The sequence below is a fragment of the Diplotaxodon limnothrissa genome, linkage group LG11 (genome assembly GCF_057381915.1).
Source record: "Diplotaxodon limnothrissa isolate DT_005_m linkage group LG11, D_limnothrissa_male_GT1.1, whole genome shotgun sequence".
Taxonomy (NCBI): Eukaryota; Metazoa; Chordata; class Actinopteri; order Cichliformes; family Cichlidae; genus Diplotaxodon; species Diplotaxodon limnothrissa.
The window spans coordinates 34,576,110-34,590,013 of record NC_140606.1 but is presented as its reverse complement, the minus strand read 5'-3'; the positions used below and the strand labels follow the sequence as shown (position 1 = coordinate 34,590,013).

Sequence of the window (13,904 nt, the reverse complement as noted above, 5' to 3'; positions counted from 1 at the left end):
ACCACAGGACACCCCAGATGTCCCATATCCATATGTAACCTGGACGTGTGTCCCTCTATCTATAAAGAGATGATCTATACTGCTCGCCCAAGTGCAATGTCTACAATATCCGAATCTAGGTTTGGGAAGGAGATTGGCGGTAGCAACTCTGTAAGAGCAATGAGACTTCCAACCCACATAACACGCACGACCACAGGCTTGTGAAACAAAGTTTGCTTTATATATTTCCTTTTGGATCAGTTCCCTTTGCTCATCCTCAATGTAGGGATACCTTCAAATGCAGTAACCATCTCAAATGCATCACAAAATAATTGAAACAATCAAAATAGATGTAAGACAAGAAACACAATATTTCAACACCCCAAAGAAAAGGAAAAAGAAAAGAAAATAGCATGTGAGTGTCCAGTTCCTTATGGTGTCAGTTTATTCAGTTACCCACTGTCCTGGGTTAAGAACTGAAAACGACCTGAATCTCAGGCGGAGAATAAGTAGCAAAGAAAATGATAAGGTATCTCTCAGGTGGGCTTCCTTTTGTTTTTTTTTCCTACCGCCCTCCTGGTACGGCAGGCATCAACGTGTAGCGTCCTGACACAGAGAAGGCCTCCACAGCAGCAACAGTGTCTTAGACCCACGATACCAGCTCCTCACTTGGCACCCATGGAACTGTACCTCAAAAAAAAACCAGTCTGCACACAAATATGCAGAATGTTAGATGTCCACATTCCTTAAATGTCCTTGTTCCTAATGTCCTTGGTTCTTTTTGAAATATTAAAATAAATTTGCATCTTGTGACACATTAAAAGTAAACACACCGGTATTACTGTGCATCACCCGCAGTTACAGTAACAGCACAGCTATTGCACGTGAACTGCGCATAACCACTTAGCTGGCCGCGGCTGAACTAGCAGGCCCAAGAAAGTAAAACACTAGACACTCATAATAAACAAAACTGTCACAACATTGCAATACTATGAAAACACATCTTAAACATCATTAAACACATTTACTACTATTCTGACTGGTTAGTTATTTTTTCCAGTGCATTGAACTGCAATAGCGGTGCTAAGTGAGCTAGGCTAACTCACCAGAATAGTTCAAAAAAGTTCGAAGAAATACTCCGACTCCTTTCAGGTAGGTACCCGTCTGTGGTTCACCGCTAACGACAGCTCTCTCACAAATGTTAATTAAACCTCTTTCCTCTCTTTCAACTGGAAAAAACCGTGCTCCGCGGCAGCATGGAGTTTTTCCTTGCCGTCCTTTTTCCTCTACACCACACCTTCACGTGCACGGAGCCGCAGATGGTGCCTTCAGGGCAAGCCCGGAAATTAAACTATCAGACAAGGACTACGATGCATTCAAAGAACCCTGTACTTCTGATTGCTGTAAATCTTACCAGGGTTACATTCTCCCCCTCTAGACTGCATGAGTCCCAGCATGCATACCTGCCCCTACCGGTACAGACACATGTGAAATAGCAGCCCCTAAAGCCTGAAAGAATGAACTAATGGCCAAGGTTAAAGGCTCCCCCAGCTCATCGTAGGTGAGTTTCCGAGGCGGACGTCTCTCCCTAGTAGAACGCCGGACACTTGCGTTCTCGGACTCTTGACTCTCAGATACTACATTGTCAGTGTCTGCAACTACAGGGTCTGTGGTGATGAGATCTGTGTTCTCTTCATCAGGTGAGATTTGTGTCACATCAGGTTCAGGAATATCAATGACAATATGGTCCGGAGTCCTACAGTGTGAAGTAGGATGTGTAACTGAACCACTATTCTCAGAGCTAACATAAGGAGTTCCTGGTTGAAGCTCGTGAGTAGGTCTTTCAGGTAAGTGTGCGGAACTTTGGGGCACAAAAGAAGGGGTGTCTGGGTTTAATACCCTGGAAACTGGCTGAGGCTCATTGAAGCCTCCTTCCCTCTGCAGGAAAGGACCCTTCGTGATGATTTCTGGCATCCATGTATTAGGATACAGTTCATCTTCATCACTGTACGACTCGTCCTCCTGACAATCAGTGTCCCCTTGCACGCCTTTTGTTGTTTTGCCCCTCAGTCTCATTTTCCTCGATGCGTCAGTGGAAGAACTTTGCTCTCTGATCTCAGTTACAGGTAGGAACCCGCACGGCAAAAGAAGGTCTCTATGCAACGTACGGTGTGGCCCCTCCCCTGTCTCAGGTTTGACTACATAAACAGGACTGTCGCTAATCCGTCTGACAACAACATGGATTTTCTGTTCCCACCGATCTGCCAGTTTGTGTTTCCCCCTGATATTCACGTTTCTCACTAAGACCCTATCCCCTTCTAAGAGTTCAGCTGCCCTGACCTCCCTGTCAAACCTAGCCTTGTTCTTCTCTCCCCTCTTCTTGGCATTTTTAGCAGCTAATGAGTAGCTCTCCTGTAGGCGTTGACGAAGGCCCTTGACATACTCTGAGTGGGTCTTGTGACTTGCCATATCAGGTTGGATTCCCAGGACAAGATCAATCGGCAGTCTGGGCTGCCTACCAAACATTAGTTCGTAAGGCGAATAGCCTGTTGTACTGTTTCTCGTGCAATTGTATGCGTGGACCAGAGGTTTGACAAAATCTCTCCAATGATATTTGTCTCTTTCTTCCAGGGTCCCTAGCATACCAAGGAGGGTCCGGTTAAATCGTTCCACTGGGTTTCCCCGGGGATGGTACGGGGTGGTACGAACTTTGTCTGCTCCAATCAGTGTGCAGAGTTCTCTGATCGTCTTAGACTCAAAGTCCCTGCCCTGGTCGCTGAGCAGACGACTGGGGAACCCGTAGTGAACAATAAAGTTCTCCCATAAAGCCTTCGCAACAGTTCTGGCTTTCTGATCCCTAGTCGGCACCGCCACAGCAAATTTTGTAAAGTGGTCGGTGATGACTAAAATGTTTCTCGTGTCTCTATCATCCGGCTCAAGGGATAGATAATCCATACAAAGAAGTTCAAGTGGATAAGTAGCAGAAATGTTTTCCAAAGGCGCGGCCCTCTGAGGCACAGCCTTCCGCCTGAAACAGCGTTCGCACTTTTTGCACTTCTCCTCGATGTCTCTGGCCATTCTCGGCCAGTAGAACCTGGCACGAGCAAGCTGAAGTGCACGCTCAGAACCGAGATGGCCAACATCATCATGCACTCCTTGCAGTGCCCTCTCTCTGAACTGTTCGGGTAAGACCAACTGATACACCAGTTCGCCTCGCTCAGACCACTTCCTGTACAGGACACCATCCCTGAGTTCAAGTTTTTTCCACTCCCTAAAAAGAAGTTTGACATCGGGATGTTCAAGGTTTGTCTCTCTGAAACTGGGTTTTACAGCTCTCCTCACAAAGGTGATGACACGTGAGAGAGACGGATCATTATTTTGAGCATTACACCAGTCAGAGTTAGCCATGGATGGTAAAGTGCCCTCATCGAAAACATCAGGCACTACAGAAGGGTCGACAACAAGAGACTCCGCAATGACAGGCTGCTCTGAATGAGGGTGACGTTCATCTTTAACCATCACAAGATGACGTTGACATAATGCAGAGAACACCTCATGATCCATGTCATCTCCTGCTTCCATGAACCGTTTTTTCATGTCCTCTATTCTCTCTCTTTCTTTAGTGAAAGCTTCATCCTCAAGAGGCGGACCTTGAGGCCGCCGGGATAACCCATCTGCATCGCAGTTGGCCTGCCCTGCTCTGTACTTGATGGTAAACTGGTAAGTAGAAAGAGCGGCTAACCAGCGATGACCAGCAGCATCTAACTTCGCAGATGTCAAGACGTATGTGAGGGGGTTGTTGTCGGTAAGCACAGTGAAACTTGACCCATAAAGGAAATCACTGAACTTTTCACAAACGGCCCACTTTAAGGCCAAGAATTCGAGTTTGTGCGTAGGGTAGTTTCTCTCGCTCTTGGAAAGACCTCGACTGGCATACGCGACAACTCTGAGCTTCCCCTCCTGCTCTTGATAGAGCGCTGCCCCCAATCCATCGCGACAAGCGTCAGTATGTACAACATATGGTAGTTGTGGATTCGCAAAAGCAAGGATGGGCGCAGACGTCAGTTTCTTGATCAGGGTTCTGAATGCACTCTCACACTCCGAAGTCCACTCCTCACCGAGCGGTGCATTAGGGCTCACAAGAGTCGTGAAGCGTTCCCTCTTGTACACTTTGCCCCTTTTCTTTGGTGGATAGTAGCCTGCTGTCAGGCTATTAAGAGGTTTGGCTATCTGGGAATATCCTTCGACAAACCGCCGATAATACCCAGCGAAGCCTAAGAAACATTTAAGCTCTTTCCTATTTGAAGGACGAGGCCAGTCTCTCAAGGCGGATATCTTGTCAGGGTCAGTATGAACTCCTCGTGCATCCACGACATGACCAAGATACTTTACTGACGTCTTAAAGAAGTGACATTTCTCCGGAGAAAGCTTTAGACCGAAATCTTTAAGACGGTTCAGCACCTTCATGAGTCGTGCTTCATGTTCTTCCAATGTGTCTGAAAAGACAATCAAGTCGTCCAGAAACACCAATACATCATTGAGATGCAAGTCACCGACACACCTTTCCATAAGGCGCTGAAAAGTGCTTGGTGCGTTCGTGACACCCTGAGGCATGCGATTGAATTCAAAGAAGCCGAGGGGACACGTGAAAGCGGTTTTAGGCTTGTCTTCTTCGGCCATCTCAACCTGGTAATAACCAGATTTAAGGTCCATGACGGAGAACCATTTAGCACCGCTAAGGGCAGCAAAGGTCTCCTCAATGTTCGGAAGAGCGTATGCATCTCTGATGGTTCGAGCATTTAGCTTCCTGTAGTCGATGCATAACCTGATAGAACCATTCTTTTTCCGGACCAAGACCACTGGGGATGCAAAAGGGCTCTGTGACTCTTTAATGATTCCTGCATCAAGCAGTTCTTTAAGATGCTCCTTGACTGCCTCCCTGTCACTGGGATGAATAGGCCTTGGCCTCTCCTTAAAAGGAGTCTCGTCATGTAGCCTAATGTGATGTTTCACTGCAGTGGTGTGACCATATGACAGGTCATCCACAGCAAAGACTTCTGGAATAGATCTAAGCTTGGTGGTGATACGATCTTTCCATTGTTCAGATATTGGTGAATCATCAAGATTGAACTCGAGGTTGTCACTGTCAGGCTTATTGTGATGAGAGTCACCTTTCACTGGTCCAAGTGATGTGACCTGCTGAGCTGCACATATTTGAGCAATGATGCATTTTGGCTGCAGCGTAACATCATGGTCACTAAGATTGCGCAGGACGACCGGGACCTTGCAGCTAGACTTAAATGGAATGTCCATCAGAGCAGCTTCAAGGAACACGCCACCTGGCAACCTGTGATGTTCATTGGGTTCAAGCACAAATGTGGTCTGACTGTTCCTTTTCAACCTGACATCACCTGTGATGCAGCACTTTTGTTTTGCAGGGATGGTGATGGGGTTTCCACCATGTAACCTGACAGGATGAGCATGGTTGTTGAGGTCATGGATCTGGGCAATATGCTGGAAGATCACTGCAAAATCTCTAGAGAAGAGTCTGCAAACAACCTCTGGACCATCCTGTTCAAGTACTTGTTCATAAAGTCGTAATAACACATTGGTACCAATCAACAGGGGGGTCCTGCTGTTGAACTGACACTCTGGCACCACAAGTGCTAACACGACTAGCTCCTCTTTCCTGCCAGGAACAGACAGCGGGAAAGTGACACGCGCTTCTATGTAACCAAGATAGGGGACCTGCTGTCCACCTGCTCCTTCGATTTCAAGAAGGGCATGAATTGGATGTATAGGTAAGTGAGACAGATGGTTCTTATGGAAACACTCGGACACTGTTGTAACTTGTGAGCCGGTGTCCATTATGGACTCACACTGTACACCCTCAAGAAAGACAGAAGCCGCACAACGAGGACCTACAAGCCCTGCAGGTATAGATCGCTCTGTGCAACGGTAGGTTTCAGTCATTGTGTGGGTTATGACTTTCTTCTGTGTTCCAGCACCATCAACTGATCTGTTGGGACAGGGGTTATCATCAACTGCAGCTCCTGGACGTCCCACAACAGGAGCTGCTACTAGTTTAAAGTGAATGGGGAAGCAGCCTGCTGAGCTAAAAACTTATCCTGCCTCTCCCGGAGTTCTGCATTTTTCTTGCGAACCAGTGCGGGGTTGGGTTCATTGGAGCAGTGAGCAGCAATGTGGTTGTCTTCCCCACACTTAAAACAAAACCACGGCCTCGGCATTCCAGGCACCTTAAGGCCCCTCTTCATGTTACTACTACTGATTGCAAAGCAGTCGGTCTTTTCAGTACTCTCTCTCTGATTTTGTGCTAGTTTTTCAACTTGCTTTGTCAGTTCAGCTATCTTGTTCTCAATATCAGAGGTTTCATCTCGCTTTGCTTTTACCACTAGGGGAGGATTACTATCATGAGTGAGGCTCGGTGGCTTTTTGTTTAGCTTTTCCAACTGTTTAGTTAGCTCATTTACTTTCTTTTCAAGCTTTGATGTCTCATTCGGCTTTGAGTTAGGCAGTGGGACAGGCTCACAGTCATAAGAGGGCATATCAAAAACATGGTGGGCATACATGTTAGCTTTCGAAGCACCTAAATGCTTTTTCATCCTATCTAGCTTTGTGGAACGGCGGTCTTCCTCAGTCCTCAGCATGAGGAGGAATTCAGGAAATGTTGGTGGATTTCCCTTTTTGCACTCTAACTGTAAGCCGATGATGATGCTCTGATCCCAACAGCCCCTACAAAACTGTCTGAGCAAATGATCATTGGAATTTCCAGCTGAGGCTCCCCCTCTAGAAATTGCTCTTGTGAGGAGGCTATGGAGCCTGTTCAAGTATGTTGATGGCTTCTCTCCACTATCTTGGTTAGAGCCGAGAAATGCCGCAAACAACTCCTCTCCATCCTCCACAACACCAAAAGCAGAATCAAGTTGAGTGATGTAGACACTTGGTGGTGAAGAGATGCCAAGAGGCTTCACAACATCAGCTGCTGGACTCAGCAAGCTCTCAAGAATCCTTCTCACCTTGTGAGCATCATTCAAGGAAGGATCGTTAAGGAGAAGATCAACTTGGGTGTGCCATGTTTCGTAGTCCACCTCACCGTTTGGCCTTGGCATCCGCCCAGAGAAGGTGCGCAACCTTATTTGTGGGGATGGTGAAGTGGTGGACTCACTTCGGATGACATGCTCCACAATCACTCTCTGGATCTGGGGGGGGTTAAAAACATCCTCACTGATGTGGACTGGGCTCGTTGGTAAACTAGCAGATGCACTATAAACATGTGTGGGCTCTGCAGGCTCATTTTGATCATTATTAGGTGTGTTAGCATTTTGAGCTGCATAGGGCTGTGTAGCATTACTGTGTACGTCATGTGATGTGCCCTGGTTCCCATGCAGTTCCTCCTGAAGCACATTCAAGAAACCTTTCCTGCCACTGCCTGCGACAGACTTTAGTTCGTCCAGGTATCTGCAAGCTATCTCCCTCCCCACCACTTCCTGACAAACATCTCTAATGGTCCTCGCAAACCACATCACAGCTGGGTCCTTTGGACTTGGTACGGTACCCAAAGTAATGGGGTCGATTCTAGAGATAGACCTGTCAGATGCATACTGGACCAGGGCTCTACCCTCTGGTTGTCCTGATTCGTCAGGGATCCTCACTAATTTAGAAATATCTCCATTAACTTTGAACACAGCAGTTATTTCCTCATCTGTGTATTCTGGTCCTATACCTGTTACATACAGGGAGTTTTGACCATTAACCTCAAAACGATTGCAAATATCCATACCTGACTCAGTGGAACAAATCTCAAAAATCTCAAACGTGCGTAGTGTGGGGTGGAAGATCAGGAAGCTACTATTAACCAATCTCCTGGCTGGCTCGCCACTTTTTATGTAACCTGGACGTGTGTCCCTCTATCTATAAAGAGATGATCTATACTGCTCGCCCAAGTGCAATGTCTACAATATCCGAATCTAGGTTTGGGAAGGAGATTGGCGGTAGCAACTCTGTAAGAGCAATGAGACTTCCAACCCACATAACACGCACGACCACAGGCTTGTGAAACAAAGTTTGCTTTATATATTTCCTTTTGGATCAGTTCCCTTTGCTCATCCTCAATGTAGGGATACCTTCAAATGCAGTAACCATCTCAAATGCATCACAAAATAATTGAAACAATCAAAATAGATGTAAGACAAGAAACACAATATTTCAACACCCCAAAGAAAAGGAAAAAGAAAAGAAAATAGCATGTGAGTGTCCAGTTCCTTATGGTGTCAGTTTATTCAGTTACCCACTGTCCTGGGTTAAGAACTGAAAACGACCTGAATCTCAGGCGGAGAATAAGTAGCAAAGAAAATGATAAGGTATCTCTCAGGTGGGCTTCCTTTTGTTTTTTTTTCCTACCGCCCTCCTGGTACGGCAGGCATCAACGTGTAGCGTCCTGACACAGAGAAGGCCTCCACAGCAGCAACAGTGTCTTAGACCCACGATACCAGCTCCTCACTTGGCACCCATGGAACTGTACCTCAAAAAAAAACCAGTCTGCACACAAATATGCAGAATGTTAGATGTCCACATTCCTTAAATGTCCTTGTTCCTAATGTCCTTGGTTCTTTTTGAAATATTAAAATAAATTTGCATCTTGTGACACATTAAAAGTAAACACACCGGTATTACTGTGCATCACCCGCAGTTACAGTAACAGCACAGCTATTGCACGTGAACTGCGCATAACCACTTAGCTGGCCGCGGCTGAACTAGCAGGCCCAAGAAAGTAAAACACTAGACACTCATAATAAACAAAACTGTCACAACATTGCAATACTATGAAAACACATCTTAAACATCATTAAACACATTTACTACTATTCTGACTGGTTAGTTATTTTTTCCAGTGCATTGAACTGCAATAGCGGTGCTAAGTGAGCTAGGCTAACTCACCAGAATAGTTCAAAAAAGTTCGAAGAAATACTCCGACTCCTTTCAGGTAGGTACCCGTCTGTGGTTCACCGCTAACGACAGCTCTCTCACAAATGTTAATTAAACCTCTTTCCTCTCTTTCAACTGGAAAAAACCGTGCTCCGCGGCAGCATGGAGTTTTTCCTTGCCGTCCTTTTTCCTCTACACCACACCTTCACGTGCACGGAGCCGCAGATGGTGCCTTCAGGGCAAGCCCGGAAATTAAACTATCAGACAAGGACTACGATGCATTCAAAGAACCCTGTACTTCTGATTGCTGTAAATCTTACCAGGGTTACACATACACTGATGCATCAGAGCTGTTTGCCGGGTTGAGACAGATCACACAATATTAGGCAGGTGGTTTTAATGTTGTGGATAATTGATGCATTTAAGGATCCACTGGAACATTAACATGCATCAGTATCAAACCTCAAAGCCCTGTTTAAGGAGCACTTACAGTGAGGCAGATGCTCAAGATATCGAAATACTACAGTACATAATACTCCACCACCTGTAATTGCCTTGTCCTCAGGCAAACATGGGAGGTCTTGACAGTACAAACCTGGCAACCTTGTTGCTTCAACAACTGAGTATAATGAAGCACACACACTGTAACTGAATCGGGAAGATGCACCTGCTGCGGTGCGTGTTTGTGGAGGCAAGGATGGGTTGGGGGGGTTTATAATAGATAGATTGACATCCTGGTGTTGCCTCGTGACAATAAGTTTCTCTGAGATTTCATCATATTTCATTGTTTTATTGTTTGGGCTGTGGCTCTTAAAAAAGCAATGCAAAATATGGTCTGAGTGCTAGACAGGGAAACAAAGTGATAAAGATGCAGAGGAAGAAGTGTAGAAGGAGTGCACAGTTGTGAGAAAGTGACAGGGAGAAAATGGCGTGAAAACAGGATCTGAGACGAAGGCAAACTCCCAGCAAACACTCAGAGGCCCCAGAAAATCTGTGGTATGCCATTATCACCATCACCATCATCACTACCATCATCCTCATGGTGGCTATAATCATTTTCTTTTTTCCTTCAGCTATCCTAACGCCACCTGCAGAAATATCACTTGCAATTGCTGGAGGATCCTGTTGTCTCCATCTGCTTCATTTGAATAGTATTCTCCATGAAAAAAGAAAAAAAAAATCACCAATGAACTGTCTCACCTTCCAAAAGAGATACATCATATTTCCACAGAAGGCAATAAAAGCAATGCAGGCCCAATTCCCCACAGTTTTGAAGACAGGGGCTGTATTTCAGCTAGACTCATCAATATGCAAAACATCAGAGCATTGCTTGCCACAAGAATATTCCCTCCACTGCACACTCTGCAAGTGTGCACAAACATCATCGTATTTTGCGTTTCTTTTCTTAAAAAAATAAATAAATAACGGAAAGAAAAAGTATGCAAATCTTGCACAAACATAATCACATTTTGATGAAAAGCACCAGGATCCAAAGCAGTAAATTGCCCTATGTGATTTTAATACTCTGCAGGCAATTGTCAAACCAAAGAGACTCAGAAGAAAGAACACTCCAGGGCTGAAATCAATGCACTACCTTTTATTTGGGAAGAAGTGAACAAACTCCCAACACTGGATTACATTTCAAAGCGCAGAGCCTAGAGCTTTCCAGTTGAGGAGCTTGTATAGTGTGGGAGAAAGGTGCTGTAGCGTGGGAGAGAGGCATAATCATTATGACCTACAGTAGGGTAGATGTAGGTTAAGTTAGTCCCTCTCTCTGCCTGCAGTGCTCACTCTGCCTTTCTCTTTCTCAAGTCTCTTCCCTGGGCTGTCTTTCCTGGGTTGTTAAATCCCTGCTCCTTTAATCTCCTTACTCAGCTACATCCTCTTTAAAGATGCAGAACCACGGGAGAGACGTGGGATACGTCAACTGGGGACTGGTGCTGAGCAAGGCGGGGCAGGACATGCAGAGTGGCGCCGTTTGAGTTTGAGAGAGATGACAAAGTTGTACCGGCATTGAGAAAATAAAAACTTTTCCAAACGTTGAATGAGAAGAGCACACCTTAAATCTCCTGAGCATCAAACTGGGAAATGAAGCGATCGTTATTTAATTTGTGCCTTAAAGGACGTCCTAGATGTTTTTAAAAATGACTGCAAAGGTTAATTTTTGCATCTGTTAGTAGTTATCGGTGTTAATCTGAACCTAGTGCACGATATGTACTCTAAAACCTTAGAGTAGTGCTCAGCATCAAGTATGGGGATCTAATTCACCACAGCACTCAATATTTAGATGTGTCTCTGATAGACATTTCAGTGCAGCTAGATTCAGTGTAGAGAACAAGCACGTGTAAAGATAAGAACTACTGTACCCACTCAATCTACAATCTTCTACACGCGTGAGCCTCAAAAACACACAACACCCTCATATTCAGAGCTGATTTTGTATCAGCAGCATCAAACCCGTTGCCAACCGCAATAGTGATGCAGTGCCTATCAATCATCTGCATGCTGTAAAACACAACAGCAACATTTCAATAACAGTGCATCACCTGAGACTCAGGGAGATGAAACTAATCTATTGAAAAATGGATCATAGTTGTCCTGCGTGCCACATGCGATTCAGTACGAAGAAGCGAGATTCTACTGTAGATTTCTGGGTCATTTTTCAAGTGTATGCATCTTTGAAGTTCAGCGGCGTAAACCTCAACGAAAAAAAAAAATTGAGACAGCCAAAGTGTGTCATCTGGAAGCCTTTTAGATCTCTGAAACCCAATAAGTCATGAGAACATTTCTGCACTAGATCTAAGAAGCTTTTATTTCCACCGATGCATGCATAGATTTAAAACGTGCCATAAAACGGTTATCACCCTGTTCATGCCACATTATCCACATATAATGAGATAGAAAACATTTACGATAAGATCTGACTGATTGTGCTGTTGGCGCAGCTACGGTATGTGACCTCCCACACTCAGAAGCAACACACTAATACATCAGCAGCTATCATAAACACTCCATATGTAAAGCAAAGGATCACATTTAATTTCTAATTAGTGGTTTAGCAGTACCTGTTTCCCAGAAGTAGACAGACTTCCCATCATCTGTCTGTGTGTGAGCCTCCCAGAAACCACACAACAGCAGCAATGCCACCAAATGGTACCAGCTCTCCTCTGTCCTTTTTTGGATGGCCCCTCCTGTACCCCTCCACCCCAGCCCCATGGTCCTCCACAGGATAAAAGTAAATCCACTCAGCTCGGAAGGCAGCGATGATGGAAAACAACAAAAAACTCGCTAGTCCAATAGGCAGAGTGAAGTGTGCTTCAGTTTGAGAGAAGGTGTGTGAGTAAGTGTGCGGGAGTGCAAGAGCGGGAAAAATAATGATGATCTTGTGCACAGTGTTCCTGCAGGAGTTGAGGGTCCAGTACTTGGTGTTGTGAAGGACAGGAGTGTAGTTTTGTTCCCAACTTGGCAGGATGGTCCCAGAGGGAGGCTGTCAGTGACGGGGACTGAGCTGCAGATGGATGGTACAGTCGTCCTCCTCCATCGTATCCGCTTCCTCTGCTGCCGCTGCTGCCTCTGTCCTCTGGCTGTGGAGCAGTGACAGTGGGCGAGTGTCTGCAGTGTTGTACGCCTCCCTCCCTCTCACTTGCTCTCGCTCACTCTCTCTCTTCCACTCCTATTCGCTCACTCATTTGCTCTTCTCCCTCCGCCACCCTGCGCTCGCTCTCTCCTTTTCTACTTCTGGCTTTTTCCTATTTTTCTCCCCTGCCCTCATCTTTTCTCATCTCGCTGCATTACTTTCCCTTTATTTTTACATTCTGCATCTCTAACAAGCTCATTCCTTGTTTTCTCTGCCTCAGTTTCTCCTTTTTCTCCCCTTATTTTCTTTCTCCTGCCTAGGGCACAAGGACAAATACTCCCTCCTCCACCTCCTCTTCCACGTGCAGTGCTGCAAGGCGACTGGAAACCAGCAGGGCTCACACTGGTCCGAGGAGCTCCCATAAGCAGTCCTCCCGGGATCAGAGAGACAAGCTGGGTTTAATGCAGAGCAAGAGTAAGTGGAAGGGGGGGGGGGAGCAAGGAGGAGCAAAACACTAAAGGAGAGTGGAAGCGAGCGCGTGAAAGATGAGGGCGAGGTGATAACTGTGGCCGTGTGAAAGGGCTGTGAAAGTGAAATTATAGAACAGATAAGTGGAATTACAGACTTTTATTACCCATTTTGTCAACAAAAATAACAGGTAAGATCTCAGCCATGATAAAACATTTCCTGTAATTCCAATAAAATGTTCAAGCCTATCCAGTAAAATGCAGTGATCCACAGTGTCAAACGCAGCACTTAGATCCAGCAGTAATAAAACTGAAGTGCGATCATTGTCTGCATTTACCAGCAGATCATTTACCACTTTGACTAAAGTTGTTTCTGTGGAGTGATTCGGTTTCCAAGCCTGGAGAAATATTTCTAGTCTGGAAGATCTCCAGTGACGCTCTGCTTTTCTACAATTTCTTCTCAGGTTCAAGAGCTCCTCATTTAACCAAGGCATAGGGTTCGTTTTTTTTTTTTTTTTGACATTTCAACTTCCTTACGGGAGCAACAGAGTCCAGTAGTTCAAGAAGTGTATTATTAAGATTCGCAGTCAAGGTGTCCACACGTAACTCCTGGGTAAAAATAGGGTTCAACACATCAGGTAGATGTAATTTAACTCCAAGCAATGCTTCAGGGCTAATATAACCCCTCTCAGAAGCTGGAGATTTAGGGATTAAAATATCAAATAAAATTGCTGAGTGGTCTAGAATAGGTAAAACACAATTTTCAGTCATTGATACATTCAGCCCGTAGCCCAAGACAAGGTCTAGGGTGTGGCCCTTACGTGTTTGCCTAGACACAAATTGTGTGAAGTTTAAGGAATCAATTACATTTAAGAAATCTTTGACCAGGGCTTTATCCTCACAACACAGATGAATATTAAAGTCCCCCACTATAA

General features: G+C 45.3%; 1 protein-coding gene across 2 annotated transcripts in view; it reads right to left on the bottom strand.

The window, feature by feature from the left end:
* The window catches only part of thsd7ab (thrombospondin, type I, domain containing 7Ab), a 230,880-nt gene extending 218,739 nt beyond the window's left edge, over window positions 1-12,141 (bottom strand). For both annotated transcript variants that reach the window (XM_085366672.1, XM_085366673.1), the window contains exon 1: window positions 11,991-12,141. In XM_085366672.1, the coding sequence (XP_085222798.1) occupies window positions 11,991-12,141 (151 nt within the window). The remainder of the gene's footprint in view (window positions 1-11,990) is intronic.
* Window positions 12,142-13,904: the final 1,763 nt, after the last annotated feature.